The sequence below is a fragment of the Pristiophorus japonicus genome, chromosome 27 (assembly GCF_044704955.1).
Source record: "Pristiophorus japonicus isolate sPriJap1 chromosome 27, sPriJap1.hap1, whole genome shotgun sequence".
In the NCBI taxonomy this organism is placed as follows: Eukaryota; Metazoa; Chordata; class Chondrichthyes; family Pristiophoridae; genus Pristiophorus; species Pristiophorus japonicus.
Genome location: NC_092003.1, coordinates 7,976,622 through 7,995,149, shown reverse-complemented (window position 1 = coordinate 7,995,149; position 18,528 = coordinate 7,976,622). Strand labels below are relative to the sequence as shown.

Below are 18,528 nucleotides of genomic sequence, written 5' to 3'. Positions count from 1 at the left end.
ACAGTTACAGTGAGTGACCCTTACCCTGAATAAACAGTGACTCTGTACAGTTACATTGAGTGACCCTTACCCTGAATAAACAGTGACTCTGTACAGTTACAGTGAGTGACCCTTACCCTGAATAAACAGTGACTCTGTACAGTTACAGTGAGTGACCCTTACCCTGAATAAACAGTGACTCTGTACAGTTATACAGTGAGTGACCCTTACCCTGAATAAACAGTGACTCTGTACAGTTACACAGTGAGTGACCCTTGCCCTGAATAAATAGTGACTCTGTACAGTTACACAGTGAGTGACCCTTACCCTGAATAAACAGTGACTCTGTACAGTTACAGTGAGTGACCCTTACCTGAATAAACAGTCACTCTGTACAGTTACACAGTGAGTGACCCTTACCCAGAATAAACAGTGACTCTGTATAATTACACAGTGAGTGACCCTTACCCTGAATAAACAGTGATTCTGTACAGTTACATTGAGTGACACTTACCCTGAATAAACAGTGACTGTGTACAGTTACAGTGAGTGAACCTTACCCTGAATAAACAGTGACTCTGTACAGTTACACAGTGAGTGACCCTTACCCTGAATAAACAGTGACTCTGTACAGTTACAGTGAGTGACCCTTACCCTGAATAAACAGTGACTCTGTACAGTTACACAGTGAGTGACCCTTACCCTGAATAAACAGTGACTCTGTACAGTTACAGTGAGTGACCCTTACCCTGAATAAACAGTGACTCTGTACAGTTACACAGTGAGTGACCCTTACCCTAAATAAACAGTGACTCTGTACAGTTACACAGTGAGTGACCCTTACCCTCATTAAACAGTGACTCTGTACGGTTACATTGAGTGACACTTACCCTGAATAAACAGTGACTGTGTACAGTTACAGTGAGTGAACCTTACCCTGAATAAACAGTGACTCTGTACAGTTACACAGTGAGTGACCCTTGCCCTGAATAAACAGTGACTCTGTACAGTTACACAGTGAGTGACCCTTACCCTAAATAAACAGTGACTCTGTACAGTTACACAGTGAGTGACCCTTACCCTCATTAAACAGTAACTCTGTACAGTTACATTGAGTGACCCTTACCCTGAATAAACAGTGAGTCTGTACAGTTACACAGTGAGTGACCCTTACCCTGAATAAACAGTGACTCTGTACAGTTAGTGAGTGTCCCTCACCCTGATTAAACAGTGACTCTGTACAGTTGCACAGTGAGTGACCCTTACCCTGAATAAACAGTGACTCTGTACAGTTACACAGTGAGTGTCCCTTACCCTGAATAAACAGTGACTCTCTACAGTTACACAGTGAGTGACCCTTACCCTGATTAAACCGTGACTCTGTACAGTTACACAGTGAGTGTCCCTTATTCTGAATACACAGTGACTCTGTACAGTTACACAGTGAGTGACCCTTACCCTGAATAAACAGTGACTCTGTACAGTTACACAGTGAGTGACCCTTACCCTCAATAAACAGTGACTCTATACAGTTACACAGTGAGTGACTCTTACCCTGAATAAACAGTGACTCTGTACAGTTACAGTGAGTGACCCTTACCCTGAATAAACAGTGACTCTGTACAGTTACATTGAGTGACCCTTACCCTGAATAAACAGTGACTCTGTACAGTTACAGTGAGTGACCCTTACCCTGAATAAACAGTGACTCTGTACAGTTACAGTGAGTGACCCTTACCCTGAATAAACAGTGACTGTGTACAGTTAGAGTGAGTGACACTTACCCTGAATAAACAGTGACTCTGTACAGTTACACAGTGAGTGACCCTTACCCTGAATAAACAGTGACTCTGTACAGTTACACAGTGAGTGACCCTTACCCTGAATAAACAGTGACTCTGTACAGTTACAGTGAGTGACCCTTACCCTGAATAAACAGTGACTCTGTACAGTTACACAGTGAGTGACCATTACCCTGAATAAACAGTGACTCTGTACAGTTACACAGTGAGTGACCCTTACCCTGAATAAACAGTGACTCTGTACAGTTACATTGAGTGACCCTTACCCTGAATAAACAGTGACTGTGTACAGTTACACAGTGAGTGACCCTTACCCTGAATAAACAGTGACTCTGTACAGTTACACAGTGAGTGACCCTTACCCTGAATAAACAGTGACTCTGTACAGTTACATAGAGTGACCCTTACCCTGAATAAACAGTGACTGTGTACAGTTACACAGTGAGTGACCCTTACCCTGATTAAACCGTGACTCTGTACAGTTACACAGTGAGTGTCCATTACCCTGAATACACAGTGACTCTATACAGTTAGTGAGTGACCCTTACCCTGAATAAACAGTGACTCTGTACAGTTACACAGTGAGTGACCCTTACCCTGAATAAACAGTGACTCTATACAGTTACACAGTGAGTGACTCTGACCCTGAATAAACAGTGACTCTGTACAGTTACATTGAGTGACCCTTACCCTGAATAAACAGTGACTCTGTACAGTTACAGTGAGTGACCCTTACCCTGAATAAACAGTGACTCTGTACAGTTACACAGTGAGTGACCCTTACCCTGAATAAACAGTGACTCTGTACAGTTACACAGTGAGTGACCCTTAACCTGAACAAACAGTGATTCTGTACAGTTACATTGAGTGACCCTTACCCTGAATAAACAGTGACTGTGTACAGTTACAGTGAATGACTCTTACCCTGAATAAACAGTGACTCTGTACAGTTACACAGTGAGTGACCCTTACCCAGAATAAACAGTGACTCTGTATAGTTACACAGTGAGTGACCCTTACCCTGAATAAACAGTGATTCTGTACAGTTACATTGAGTGACCCTTACCCTGAATAAACAGTGACTGTGTACAGTTACACAGTGAGTGACCCTTACCCTGAATAAACAGTGACTCTGTACAGTTACACAGTGAGTGACCCTTACCCTGAATAAACAGTGACTCTGTACAGTTACACAGTGAGTGACCCTTACCCTGAATAAAAGTGATTCTGTACAGTTACAGTGAGTGACCCTTACCCTAAATAAAGTGACTCTGTACAGTTACACAGTGAGTGACCCTTACCCTGAATAAACAGTGACTCTGTACAGTTACACAGTGAGTGACCCTTACCCTGAATAAACAATGACTCTGTACAGTTACACAGTGAGTGACCCTTACCCTGAATAAACAGTGACTCTGTACAGTTAGTGAGTGACCCTTACCCTGAATAAACAGTGACTCTGTACAGTTACACAGTGAGTGACCCTTACCCTGAATAAACAGTGACTCTGTACAGTTACAGTGAGTGACCCTTACCCTGAATAAACAGTGACTCTGTACAGTTACACAGTGAGTGACCCTTACCCTGAATAAACAGTGACTCTGTACAGTTACAGTGAGTGACCCTTACCCTGAATAAACAGTGACTCTGTACAGTTACACAGTGAGTGACCCTTACCCTAAATAAACAGTGACTCTGTACAGTTACACAGTGAGTGACCCTTACCCTCATTAAACAGTGACTCTGTACGGTTACATTGAGTGACACTTACCCTGAATAAACAGTGACTGTGTACAGTTACAGTGAGTGAACCTTACCCTGAATAAACAGTGACTCTGTACAGTTACACAGTGAGTGACCCTTGCCCTGAATAAACAGTGACTCTGTACAGTTACACAGTGAGTGACCCTTACCCTAAATAAACAGTGACTCTGTACAGTTACACAGTGAGTGACCCTTACCCTCATTAAACAGTAACTCTGTACAGTTACATTGAGTGACCCTTACCCTGAATAAACAGTGACTGTGTACAGTTACAGTGAGTGACCCTTACCCTGAATAAACAGTGACTCTGTACAGTTACACAGTGAGTGACCCTTGCCCTGAATAAACAGTGACTCTGCACAGTTACACAGTGAGTGACCCTTACCCTGAATAAAAGTGACTCTGTACAGTTACAGTGAGTGACCCTTACCCTGAATAAACAGTGACTCTGTACAGTTACACAGTGAGTGACCCTTACCCTGAATTAACAGTGACTCTGTACAGTTACACAGTGAGTGACCCTTACCCTGAATAAACAGTGACTCTGTACAGTTACACAGTGAGTGACCCTTACCCTGAATAAACAGTGACTCTGTACAGTTACACAGTGAGTGACCCTTACCCTGAATAAACAGTGACTCTGTACAGTTACACAGTGGGTGACCCTTACCCTGAATAAACAGTGACTCTGTACAGTTACAGTGAGTGACATTTACCTTGAATAAACAGTCACACTGTACAGTTTCACAGTGAGTGACCCTTACCCTGAATAAACAGTGACTCTGTACAGTAACAGTGAGTGACCCTTATCCTGAATAAACAGTGACTCTGTACAGTTACACAGTGAGTGACCCTTACCCTGAATAAACAGTGCCTCTGTACACTTACACAGTGAGTGACCCTTACCCTGAATAAACAATGACTCTGTACAGTTAGTGAGTGATCCTTACCCTGAATAAACAGTGACTCTGTACAGTTACACAGTGAGTGACCCTTACCCTGAATAAACAATGACTCTGTACAGTTACACAGTGAGTGACCCTTACCCTGAATAAACAGTGACTCTGTACAGTTACAGTGAGAGACCCTTACCCTGAATAAACAGTGACTCGGTACAGTTAGTGAGTGACCCTTACCCTGAATAAACAGTGACTCTGTACAGTTACACAGTGAGTGACCCTTACCCTGAATAAACAGTGACTCTGTACAGTTACACAGTGAGTGACCCTTACCCTGAATAAACAGTGACTCTGTACAGTTACACAGTGAGTGACCCTTACCCTGAATAAACAGTGACTCTGTACAGTTACAGTGAGTGACCCTTACCCTGAATAAACAGTGACTCTGTACAGTTACACAGTGAGTGACCCTTACCCTGAATAAACAGTGACTCTGTACAGTTACACAGTGAGTGACCCTTACCCTCATTAAACAGTGACTCTGTACAGTTACATTGAGTGACACTTACCCTGAATAAACAGTGACTCTGTACAGTTACACAGTGAGTGACCCTTACCCTGAATAAACAGTGCCTCTGTACACTTACACAGTGAGTGACCCTTACCCTGAATAAACAATGACTCTGTACAGTTAGTGAGTGATCCTTACCCTGAATAAACAGTGACTCTGTACAGTTACACAGTGAGTGACCCTTACCCTGAATAAACAATGACTCTGTACAGTTACACAGTGAGTGACCCTTACCCTGAATAAACAGTGACTCTGTACAGTTACAGTGAGAGACCCTTACCCTGAATAAACAGTGACTCGGTACAGTTAGTGAGTGACCCTTACCCTGAATAAACAGTGACTCTGTACAGTTACACAGTGAGTGACCCTTACCCTGAATAAACAGTGACTCTGTACAGTTACACAGTGAGTGACCCTTACCCTGAATAAACAGTGACTCTGTACAGTTACAGTGAGTGACCCTTACCCTGAATAAACAGTGACTCTGTACAGTTACACAGTGAGTGACCCTTACCCTGAATAAACAGTGACTCTGTACAGTTACACAGTGATTGACCCTTACCCTCATTAAACAGTGACTCTGTACAGTTACATTGAGTGACACTTACCCTGAATAAACAGTGACTGTGTACAGTTACAGTGAGTGAAGCTTACCCTGAATAAACAGTAACTCTGTACAGTTACATTGAGTGACCCTTGCCCTGAATAAACAGTGACTCTGCACAGTTACACAGTGAGTGATCTTACCCTGAATAAAAGTGACTCTGTACAGTTACAGTGAGTGACCCTTACCCTGAATAAACAGTGACTCTGTACAGTTACACAGTGAGTGACCCGTACCCTGAATAAACAGTGACTCTGTACAGTTACACAGTGAGTGACCCTTACCCTGAATAAACAGTGACTCTGTACAGTTACAGTGAGAGACCCTTACCCTGAATAAACAGTGACTCGGTACAGTTAGTGAGTGACCCTTACCCTGAATAAACAGTGACTCTGTACAGTTACACAGTGAGTGACCCTTACCCTGAATAAACAGTGACTCTGTACAGTTACACAGTGAGTGACCCTTACCCTGAATAAACAGTGACTCTGTACAGTTATACAGTGAGTGACCCTTACCCTGAATAAACAGTGACTCTGTACAGTTAGTGAGTGACCCTTACCCTGAATAAACAGTGACTCTGTACAGTTACACAGTGAGTGACCCTTACCCAGAATAAACAGTGACTCTGTATAGTTACACAGTGAGTGACCCTTACCCTGAATAAACAGTGATTCTGTACAGTTACATTGAGTGACCCTTACCCTGAATAAACAGTGACTGTGTACAGTTACACAGTGAGTGACCCTTACCCTGAATAAACAGTGACTCTGTACAGTTACACAGTGAGTGACCCTTACCCTGAATAAACAGTGACTCTGTACAGTTACACAGTGAGTGACCCTTACCCTGAATAAAAGTGATTCTGTACAGTTACAGTGAGTGACCCTTACCCTAAATAAAGTGACTCTGTACAGTTACACAGTGAGTGACCCTTACCCTGAATAAACAGTGACTCTGTACAGTTACACAGTGAGTGACCCTTACCCTGAATAAACAATGACTCTGTACAGTTACACAGTGAGTGACCCTTACCCTGAATAAACAGTGACTCTGTACAGTTAGTGAGTGACCCTTACCCTGAATAAACAGTGACTCTGTACAGTTACACAGTGAGTGACCCTTACCCTGAATAAACAGTGACTCTGTACAGTTACAGTGAGTGACCCTTACCCTGAATAAACAGTGACTCTGTACAGTTACACAGTGAGTGACCCTTACCCTGAATAAACAGTGACTCTGTACAGTTACAGTGAGTGACCCTTACCCTGAATAAACAGTGACTCTGTACAGTTACACAGTGAGTGACCCTTACCCTAAATAAACAGTGACTCTGTACAGTTACACAGTGAGTGACCCTTACCCTCATTAAACAGTGACTCTGTACGGTTACATTGAGTGACACTTACCCTGAATAAACAGTGACTGTGTACAGTTACAGTGAGTGAACCTTACCCTGAATAAACAGTGACTCTGTACAGTTACACAGTGAGTGACCCTTGCCCTGAATAAACAGTGACTCTGTACAGTTACACAGTGAGTGACCCTTACCCTAAATAAACAGTGACTCTGTACAGTTACACAGTGAGTGACCCTTACCCTCATTAAACAGTAACTCTGTACAGTTACATTGAGTGACCCTTACCCTGAATAAACAGTGACTCTGTACAGTTACAGTGAGTGACCCTTACCCTGAATAAACAGTGAGTCTGTACAGTTACACAGTGAGTGACCCTTGCCCTGAATAAACAGTGACTCTGCACAGTTACACAGTGAGTGACCCTTACCCTGAATAAAAGTGACTCTGTACAGTTACAGTGAGTGACCCTTACCCTGAATAAACAGTGACTCTGTACAGTTACACAGTGAGTGACCCTTACCCTGAATTAACAGTGACTCTGTACAGTTACACAGTGAGTGACCCTTACCCTGAATAAACAGTGACTCTGTACAGTTACACAGTGAGTGACCCTTACCCTGAATAAACAGTGACTCTGTACAGTTACACAGTGAGTGACCCTTACCCTGAATAAACAGTGACTCTGTACAGTTACACAGTGGGTGACCCTTACCCTGAATAAACAGTGACTCTGTACAGTTACAGTGAGTGACATTTACCTTGAATAAACAGTCACACTGTACAGTTTCACAGTGAGTGACCCTTACCCTGAATAAACAGTGACTCTGTACAGTAACAGTGAGTGACCCTTATCCTGAATAAACAGTGACTCTGTACAGTTACACAGTGAGTGACCCTTACCCTGAATAAACAGTGCCTCTGTACACTTACACAGTGAGTGACCCTTACCCTGAATAAACAATGACTCTGTACAGTTAGTGAGTGATCCTTACCCTGAATAAACAGTGACTCTGTACAGTTACACAGTGAGTGACCCTTACCCTGAATAAACAATGACTCTGTACAGTTACACAGTGAGTGACCCTTACCCTGAATAAACAGTGACTCTGTACAGTTACAGTGAGAGACCCTTACCCTGAATAAACAGTGACTCGGTACAGTTAGTGAGTGACCCTTACCCTGAATAAACAGTGACTCTGTACAGTTACACAGTGAGTGACCCTTACCCTGAATAAACAGTGACTCTGTACAGTTACACAGTGAGTGACCCTTACCCTGAATAAACAGTGACTCTGTACAGTTACACAGTGAGTGACCCTTACCCTGAATAAACAGTGACTCTGTACAGTTACAGTGAGTGACCCTTACCCTGAATAAACAGTGACTCTGTACAGTTACACAGTGAGTGACCCTTACCCTGAATAAACAGTGACTCTGTACAGTTACACAGTGAGTGACCCTTACCCTCATTAAACAGTGACTCTGTACAGTTACATTGAGTGACACTTACCCTGAATAAACAGTGACTCTGTACAGTTACACAGTGAGTGACCCTTACCCTGAATAAACAGTGCCTCTGTACACTTACACAGTGAGTGACCCTTACCCTGAATAAACAATGACTCTGTACAGTTAGTGAGTGATCCTTACCCTGAATAAACAGTGACTCTGTACAGTTACACAGTGAGTGACCCTTACCCTGAATAAACAATGACTCTGTACAGTTACACAGTGAGTGACCCTTACCCTGAATAAACAGTGACTCTGTACAGTTACAGTGAGAGACCCTTACCCTGAATAAACAGTGACTCGGTACAGTTAGTGAGTGACCCTTACCCTGAATAAACAGTGACTCTGTACAGTTACACAGTGAGTGACCCTTACCCTGAATAAACAGTGACTCTGTACAGTTACACAGTGAGTGACCCTTACCCTGAATAAACAGTGACTCTGTACAGTTACAGTGAGTGACCCTTACCCTGAATAAACAGTGACTCTGTACAGTTACACAGTGAGTGACCCTTACCCTGAATAAACAGTGACTCTGTACAGTTACACAGTGATTGACCCTTACCCTCATTAAACAGTGACTCTGTACAGTTACATTGAGTGACACTTACCCTGAATAAACAGTGACTGTGTACAGTTACAGTGAGTGAAGCTTACCCTGAATAAACAGTAACTCTGTACAGTTACATTGAGTGACCCTTGCCCTGAATAAACAGTGACTCTGCACAGTTACACAGTGAGTGATCTTACCCTGAATAAAAGTGACTCTGTACAGTTACAGTGAGTGACCCTTACCCTGAATAAACAGTGACTCTGTACAGTTACACAGTGAGTGACCCGTACCCTGAATAAACAGTGACTCTGTACAGTTACACAGTGAGTGACCCTTACCCTGAATAAACAGTGACTCTGTACAGTTACAGTGAGAGACCCTTACCCTGAATAAACAGTGACTCGGTACAGTTAGTGAGTGACCCTTACCCTGAATAAACAGTGACTCTGTACAGTTACACAGTGAGTGACCCTTACCCTGAATAAACAGTGACTCTGTACAGTTACACAGTGAGTGACCCTTACCCTGAATAAACAGTGACTCTGTACAGTTATACAGTGAGTGACCCTTACCCTGAATAAACAGTGACTCTGTACAGTTATACAGTGAGTGACCCTTACCCTGAATAAACAGTGACTCTGTATATTTACACAGTGAGTGACCCTTACCCTGAATAAACAGTGACTCTGTACAGTTACACAGTGAGTGACCCTTACCCTGAATAAACAGTGACTCTGTACAGTTACAGTGAGTGACTCTTACCCTGAATAAACAGTGACTCTGTACAGTTACACAGTGAGTGACCCTTACCCTGAATAAACAGTGACTGTGTACAATTACACAGTCTGTGACCCTTACCCTGAATAAACAGTGACTCTGTACAGTTACACAGTGAGTGACCCTTACCCTGAATAAACAGTGACTCTGTACAGTTACTGTGAGTGACCTTTACCCTGAATAAACAGTGACTCTGTACAGTTAGTGAGTGACCCTTAACTGAATAAACAGTGACTCTGTACAGTTATACAGTGAGTGACCCTTACCCTGAATAAACAGTGACTCTGTACAGTTAGTGAGTGACCCTTACCCTGAATAAACAGCGACTCTGTACAGTTACACAGTGAGTGACCCTTACCCTGAATAAACAGCGACTCTGTACAGTTACACAGTGAGTGACCCTTACCCTGAATAAACAGTGACTCTGTACAGTTACACAGTGAGTGACCCTTACCCTGAATAAACAGTGACTGTACAGTTACACAGTGAGTGACCCTTACCCTGAATAAGCAGTGACTCTCTACAGTCTCTAGCTATCCCGAAGGCCCCGAGGTTATATGCACAGCCCAGCCTGGTACTGACCCACCATGAAGAATAGGGTCGCACACCTGGGAGGTGGCATATTGAGGTCAAAGATCAGCCACAATCGTATTGAATGGCGGAGCCGGATCGAGGGGCTGAATGGTCGACTCCTGCTCCTATTTCTGATGTTCTGAAAACCATGGCCTTGATTCTGGATGGAAATCTCAGAGGGACTGACCCCTGACCCTCCGATTGTGGCCAGGACTGTCGGACTGACCCCTGACCCTCCGATTGTGGCCAGGACTCTCGGACTGACCTCTGACCCTCCGATTGTGGCCAGGACTCTCGGACTGACCTCTGACCCTCCGATTGTGGCCAGGACTCTCGGACTGACCCCTGACCCTCCGATTGTGGCCAGGACTCTCGGACTGACCCCTGACCCTCCGATTGTGGCCAGGACTCTCGGACTGACCCCTGACCCTCCGACTGTGGCCAGGACTCTCGGACTGACCCCTGACCCTCCGATTGTGGCCAGGACTCTCGGACTGACCCCTGACCCTCCGATTGTGGCCAGGACTCTCGGACTGACCCCTGACCCTCCGATTGTGGCCAGGACTCTCGGACTGACCCCTGACCCTCCGATTGTGGCCAGGACTCTCGGACTGACCCCTGACCCTCCGATTGTGGCCAGGACTCTCGGACTGATCCCTGACCCTCCGATTGTGGCCAGGACTCTCAGACTGACCCCTGACCCTCCGATTGTGGCCAGGACTCTCGGACTAACTTCTGACCCTCCGATTGTGGCCAGGACTCTCGGACTGACCCCTGACCCTCCGATTGTGGCCAGGACTCTCAGACTGACCCCTGACCCTCCGATTGTGGCCAGGACTCTCGGACTGACCCCTCACCCTCTGATTGTTGCAGGGTTACTGACGGTGGACCCTTCGAAGAGGCTGAAAATGCCGGACCTGCGCCACAACGACTGGCTCCAGAATGGCAGCCAGCTCTCCTCGGCCTCGCTGATGACCCCAGATGTGCTGGATTCAGCCGGCACCACCGTCAACACCTACTTCAAGGCCACCTTCATGGTACGGACACGGCCCGGGGACAGGGCCAGGGCCAGGGACCCTGCTCACGGACTGCGGCCTCTCTCTCTCTCTCTCTCTGTCTCTCTCTCTGTCTCTGACTCTCTCTCTCTCTCTGTCTCTCTCTCTGACTCTCTCGCTCTCTCTGTCTCTCTCTCTGTCTCCCTCTGTGTGTGTGTGTGTCTCTCTCTCTCTCTGTCTCTCTCTCTCTCTCTCTGTCTCTCTTCCTCCCTCTCTCTCTCTCTCTCTCTGTCTGTCTCACTTCCTCCCTCTCTCTCTCTCTCTCTGTCTCTCACTCTCTCTCTCTCTCTGTGTCTCTCTCTCTCTCTGTCTCTCTCTCTCTCTCTCTGTCTCTCTTCCTCCCTCTCTCTCTCTCTCTCTCTCTGTCTGTCTCACTCTCTCTCTCTCTCTCTCTGTCCCTCTCTCTCTTTCTCTCTCTGTCCCTCTCTCTCTCTCTCTGTCTCGCTCTCTGTCTCTCTCTGTCTCTCTGCCTCCCTCGCTCTGTCTAGGTTTGTGTGTGACTCTCTCTCTCTCTCTCCCTCTCTCCCTCTCTCATCTCTGTCTCTCTCTCTCTCTCTCTCTCTGTCTCCCTCTGTGTGTGTGTGTGTCTCTCTCTCTCTCTCTATGTCTCTATGCCTCCCTCGCTTTGTCTCTATCTCTCTCTCTCTCTGTCTCACTCTCTCTCGCTCTCTCTGTCTCTCTCTCTCTCTGTCTCTGTCTCTCTCTCTGTTTCCCTCTCTCTCTCTCTCTCTCGCTCTCTCTCTCTGTCTCTGTCTCTGTCTCTCTCTCTCTCTGTCTCTCTCTCTCTGTCTCCCTTGAGGTGAGGAGGTCAGGTTTGTTACTATAGAGGGAGGGTGTGTGGGGAGGAGTGTGGGGGTGAGGTGGAGTGTGTGGGGTGGCTATTGTCCCAGGAGTTTCTCTGACACCTCACCCCTCCCCCCCCCCCACCCAACCCCGCAGCTTCCTCTGCCCCTGGGAGCTTGAGGTCGTGCAGGCAGGCCCCACGTGGCAAATCGAGGGCCTCTCTCCCTGTGCCATGGCCTGTGCTGATCTCCAGGCGGGGGGGTGGGAGGGTGGGAGGGGGAGGGGAGCGCACGCCCTTTCTACTGGATCTTAAAAAAATAATCAGGCAGAGTTCCCGCTCCTGATGGCCAACCAGTGCCTCCTGTTGGACGGTGTGGGCAGGAGCGGGCTGGGCCACGATGCCCCATGTGGTCGAATAGTTGCCCTCTGCTCGCAAGTGTGGACTCAGGGGAGAGATGAGGGAGGGCGCGAGGGAAGTTGAGGGAGGGGGTGGGGGAGCGGCGAGGGGAGAGGGGGGGGGGTGAGGGGAGAGAAGATGAGGGTGAGGGGAGAGGAGGAGAGGGTGAGGGGACAGGAGGAGGGGAGAGGAGGTGAGGAGGGAGGCGGGGGGGGGGGGTGAGGGGAGAGGAGGTGAGGGGGCAGGAGGAGAGGAGGGGTGAGGAGGTGAGGGGAGAGGAGGTGAGGGTGAGGGGAGAGGTGAGGGTGGGAGGGGAGAGGGTTGGGAGGGAGGTGAGGGGGAGGGGGACACTGAGAGTGAGGGGGTGAGGTGTGAGGGTAGAGCTGAGGGGTGTGGGGTGGGTGGGGAAGAGGTGAGGGTGGGCTGCCTAGGCCGAGGGTCCCTTGCTGGCTCTAACCCTCCCTCTCTCTTCCCCCCCCCCCCACCCCAGGCATTTAACAAGTGCAAGCGCGAAGGCTTCCTGCTGAAGAGCGTTGACAATGCTCCACTGGCCAAGCGGCGGAAGCTGAAGATGAGTACCGGGGTGGAGACTCGAAGTTCCAGCGACAGCTCGGCTTCCTCGTCCTCGTCCTCGGCCTCCCGGGGCAAGCTCGCCCCCGTCCGGGGTCCCCGGCACAGGAAGCCCGACCCCGCCACGCAGCCTTCGTAGACGGAGCGGCCCGGAGGGAGGGGAGCCGGGGGGTGTTGGGGGGGGGGGGTGAGGGTGAGGGGGAGGGACAAGCTGCACGGTGCGGAGCAGACCCCACCACCCCACTCCCCTCCTCGTCACCTCCTCTCCTCGCCCGCCAGCCGAGACGGCCCGTCTATTCAACTGTGGGGGCGTCGCAGCCAGCTCATTGCCTGCGGGAGGGGAGCCGGGTGGGGGAGTGGGAGGGACGAGCCGCACGGTGAGGACCGGACCCCACCCCACCCCCCCCCCCACCCACACCCCACCTCCCCACCCGCCCGTGTGCCGAGGCGTTAGGCTATTCAACTGTGGGGGCGTCACAACCGGCTCGTTGCCCACGGGAGGGTAGCCGGGTGGGAGTGGAAGAGACAAACCACACGCTGTGAACCGGACAACCTCTCCCCACCCGCCCGTGTGCCGAGGCGTTAGGCTATTCAACTGTGGGGGCATCGCAACCAGCTCGTTGCCCACGGGAGGGGAGCCGTGGGGGGGGGGGGTATGGGGTGGGGGGAAGGGACAAGCCACATGGTGCAGACTGGACCCCACCTTCCCCTTTCCTCGACCGTCCGCGTGCCGAAATAGGCAGCTGTTCAACTGTGGGGGTGTCACAACTGGCTCGTTACCCCCGGGAGGGGAGCCGGGTGGGGGGGGAGGGGGGGGGGGGAGAGACAAGCCACATGGTGTGAACCGGACACCACTCCCCACCCGCCCGTGTGCCGAGGCTTTAGGCTATTCAACTGTGGGGACGTCGCAACCGGCTCGCTGCCGACAGGAGGGGAGCCGGTGGGGTGTGGGCGACAAGCCACATGGTGCAGACCGGACCCCACCTTCCCCCCCTCCTCGACAGTCCGCGTGCCAAAATGGGCGGCTATTCAACTGTGGGGGCGTCACAGCCCGGCTCGCTGCCCACAGGAGGAGAGCTGGGGGTGGGGGGGTGGGAACAAGCTGCGTCGTGCGGACCAGACCCTACCTCTCCTCCTCAACCACCCGCGAGCCGAGACGGGCGGCTATTTGACTGCCGAGGCCTTCGCAGCCCGGCGCTGAATAACGATCTTGAGCGGGCAACCCTGTCCCCTCCCCCCGCCTTATTTTTTATGCTTTGTTACTTTGAGTTCGGGGGCAGGGACGGAACTTAACCCGGCGGGCCCCCCCCCCCAACTTTGGGATCTTTCTATGCTCTGTTCACTCCCCCCGGGGGTAAGTTAACATTTTCACGTCTCGGAGAGGGGTCGACTTTCATCGGGTTGAAGAGGCGGCTTCACCAGGAGCGCAGAGGGGCGGGTAAACGAGAACCGAAGAGCAGGTCGGGGCGGAAGGGGAGGGTTACCCGAGGGGCCGAATGGCCTCAATCGCGCTCCTTGAGCGCTCGGGGAGCGGGGCAGCAGGGTTTGAGGCCCAGGGTTTGGAGGCGGAGGAGCAGGAGGCGTTACAATCGACTTTACCTGCTCCATGGAGGTGTGTGCGTGTGGGGCGTGTGGGGCGGTGGGGGAGCGAGAGAGAGGGAGTTCCCGGGAATAGTTTGGGGCTTCGGGAGAGGGAGGGTGAAACTTGCCCAGCCGCGGGACTGCCTCCTCGCTCAGTTCCCCTCGCCTCCGCGAATGGGAGGGGCGATCATTTATTTTTTGTGCATTCACGGCATGTGGGCGTCGCTGGTAATGCCAGCAATTATTGCCCATCCCTAAATGGGCTGATTGTCCCACGCCAGGTCCCTTGGGTTGGGAGGGGCGAGGCCGGCCTACTCTGGCTCTGATTACCCTCACTTCCCCCACCCCTCCCCAGAGTTGCCCCGCCCTTGAGAAGATAGCAGTTTGCCCACTGTCTCCCCGAACCGGGAGGTCCCGCCCCATGATCACCCTCCGCCTGGGATAGGGGCATTAAAAAATAATTAAATCCACCGGGTCTGCACCCACTCGCCCTTCCCCGAATCCGAGCGCTCTCCACTAAAGCACCCCCACCCTCCCACCAGTCTGCGAAGGGCGCGCAGGGGGCGGAGATCGGGGTGGGCCCGCGATGCCACCCACAGTCAAATAGCCGGTGCAAAAATGCTACTAAATCTGCCCACCCCCCACCCCCCCCCCCTCCCGAATCTTTTCACGACTGTAAGTGAGCAGACAGGAGGGGGGGAGGGAACACTCCAGGGCTGGACTTTCGAAAGCGGACGGAGCCAGCGATTGGGCGTTTCCACGGGTTCCCCCGCTGGGCACCGCAAGGCAACGACTGCCCACACGACACGATTTCCGTGCAACACCTCGCCCGGGGAGGCCGCCCAAAGGGAATTCAAGCCACAAAGATTTACAATGCTCATTTCACATCTGTACAACTGGTTAATATTACTGTAAATAAATTTTTCGCTATGATTTCATAACAGCCACACAAACTCAGTCTGCTTCTGCTCCATGTACTTTCTCACTAACCTTATCTGATTTCGAGTTCCCACTCCACAGAGACTGGGACACTAAAATCCAACGCTTCCAGTGCAGTACTGAGGGAGTGCCGCACTGCGCTGTCGGAGGGGCAGTACTGAGGGAGTGCCGCACTGCACTGTCGGAGGGGCAATACTGAGGGAGCGCCGCACTGCGCTGTCGGAGGGGCAGTACTGAGGGAGTGCCGCACTGCGCTGTCGGAGGGGCGGTACTAAGGGAGCGCCGCACTGCGCTGTCGGAGGGGCGGTACTGAGGGAGTGCCGCACTGCACTGTCGGAGGGGCAGTACTGAGGGAGCGCCGCACTGCGCTGTCGGAGGGGCAGTACTGAGGGAGCGCCGTACTGCACTGTCGGAGGGGCAGTACTGAGGGAGTGCCGCACTGCGCTGTCGGAGGGGCAGTACTGAGGGAGCGCCGCACTGCGCTGTCGGAGGGGCAGTACTGAGGGAGTGCCGCACTGCGCTGTCGGAGGGGCAGTGCTGAGGGAGCGCCGCACTGTCGGAGGGGCAGTACTGAGGGAGCGCCGCACTGCGCTGTCGGAGGGGCGGTACTGAGGGAGTGCCGCACTGCACTGTCGGAGGGGCGGTACTGAGGGAGTGCCGCACTGCACTGTCGGAGGGGCGGTACTGAGGGAGTGCCGCACTGCACTGTCGGAGGGGCGGTACTGAGGGATCACCGCACTGTCGGAGGGGCAATACTGAGGGAGTACTGCACTGTCGGAGGGACAGTACTGAGGGATCACCGCACTGTCGGAGGGGCGGTACTGAGGGATCACCGCACTGTCGGAGGGGCAATACTGAGGGAGCACCGCACTGTCGGAGGGGCGGTACTGAGGGATCACCGCACTGTCGGAGGGGCAGTACTGAGGGAGTCCCGCACTGTCGGTGGGACAGTACTGAGGGAGCGCTTTAGTGTCGGAGGGGCAGTACTGAGGGAGCACCGCACTGTCGGAGGGGCAGTACTGAGGGAGTCCCGCACTGACGGATGTGCAGTACTGAGGGAGCGCCGCACTGTCGGAGGGGCAGTACTGAGGGAGCGCCGCACTGTCGGAGGGGCAGTACTGAGGGAGCGCCGCACTGACGGAGGTGCAGTACTGAGGGAGCGGTGCACTGTCGGAGGGGCAGTACTGAGGGAGTACTGCACTGTCGGAGGGGCAGTACTGAGGGAGTACTGCACTGTCGGAGGGACAGTACTGAGGGAGCGCTTTAGTGTCGGAGGGGCAGTACTGAGGGAGCACCGCACCATTGGAGGGACAGTACGGAGGGAGCACCGCACTTGCCTATATAAGAAAAGTGATTGCACTTCAAAAAGTTTTTTCATTGGCTGTCACTTGCTTTGGAATATTTTGGGAGATGCGGTGAGAAGTATTAATGAAAGTCTTTCTGTTACGGTTACGTTGCAGTGTAATGAGACAGAGAACCTGCAGAGGGAGCTCTCACATTGAAAGTCCACAACTTGTATTTATATATAAGAACATAAGAAATAGGAGCAGGAGTCGGCCATTCGGCCCCTCGAGCCTGCTCCGCCATTTAACACGATCATGGCTGATCCGATCATGGACTCAGCTCCACTTCCCCGCCTGCTCCCCATAACCCCTTATCCTTTTATCGTTTAAGAAATTGTCTATTTCTGCCTTAAATATATTCAATGTCCCGGCTTCCACAGCTCTCTGAGGCAGCGAATTCCACAGATTTACAACCCTCTGAGAGAAGAAATTTCTCCTCATCTCAGTTTTAAATGGGCGGCCCCTTATTCTAAGACCATGCCCTCTAGTTCTAGTCTCCCCCATCAGTGGAAACATCCTCTCTGCATCCACCTTGTCAAGCCCCCTCATAATCTTATACGTTTCGATAAGATCACCTCTCATTCTTCTGAACTCCAATGAGTAGAGGCCCAACCTACTCAACCTTTCCTCATAAGTCAACCCCCTCATCCCCGGAATCAACCGAGTGAACCTTCTCTGAACTGCCTCCAAAGCAAGTATATCCTTTCGTAAATATGGAGACCAAAACTGCACGCAGTACTCCAGGTGTGGCCTCACCAATACCCTGTATAACTGTAGCAAGACTTCCCTGCTTTTATACTCCATCCCCTTTGCAATAAAGGCCAAGATACCATTGGCCTTCCTGATCACTTGCTGTACCTGCATACTAACCTTTTGTGTTTCAGGCACAAGTACCCCCAGGTCCCGCTGTACTGCGGCACTTTGCAATCTCTCTCCATTTAAATAATAACTTGCTCTTTGATTTTTTTTCTGCCAAAGTGCATGACCTCACACTTTCCAACATTATACTCCATCTGACAAATTTTTGCCCACTCACTTAGCCTGTCTATGTCCTTTTGCAGATTTTTTGTGTCCTCCTCACACATTGCTTTTCCTCCCATCTTTGTATCGTCAGCAAACTTGGCTACGTTACACTCGGTCCCTTCTTCCAAGTCGTTAATATAGGTGGTAAATAGTTGGGGTCCCAGCACTGATCCCTGTGGCACCCCACTAGTTACTGATTGCCAACCAGAGAATGAACCATTTATCCTGACTCTCTGTTCTCTGTCAGTTAGCCAATCCTCGATCCATGCTAATATATTACCCCCAACCCCGTGAACTTTTATCTTGTGCAGTAACCTTTTATGTGGCACCTTGTCAAATGCCTTCTGGAAATCCAAATACACCACACCCACTGGTTCCCCTTTATCCACCCTGTTCGTTACATCCTCAAAGAACTCCAGCAAATTTATCAAACATGACTTCCCCTT

The 18,528-nt window shown here is 50.1% G+C and overlaps 1 protein-coding gene across 1 annotated transcript in view; it reads left to right on the top strand.

The window, feature by feature from the left end:
* The window catches only part of LOC139239340 (ribosomal protein S6 kinase alpha-5-like), a 121,861-nt gene extending 106,131 nt beyond the window's left edge, over positions 1 to 15,730 (top strand). Inside the window, exons 8-9 of the mRNA XM_070868015.1 lie at positions 11,265 to 11,428; positions 13,117 to 15,730. Coding sequence (XP_070724116.1) covers positions 11,265 to 11,428; positions 13,117 to 13,335 — 383 coding nt within the window. The 3' untranslated portion in view covers positions 13,336 to 15,730. The remainder of the gene's footprint in view (positions 1 to 11,264; positions 11,429 to 13,116) is intronic.
* The last annotated feature ends 2,798 nt before the right edge of the window (positions 15,731 to 18,528 follow it).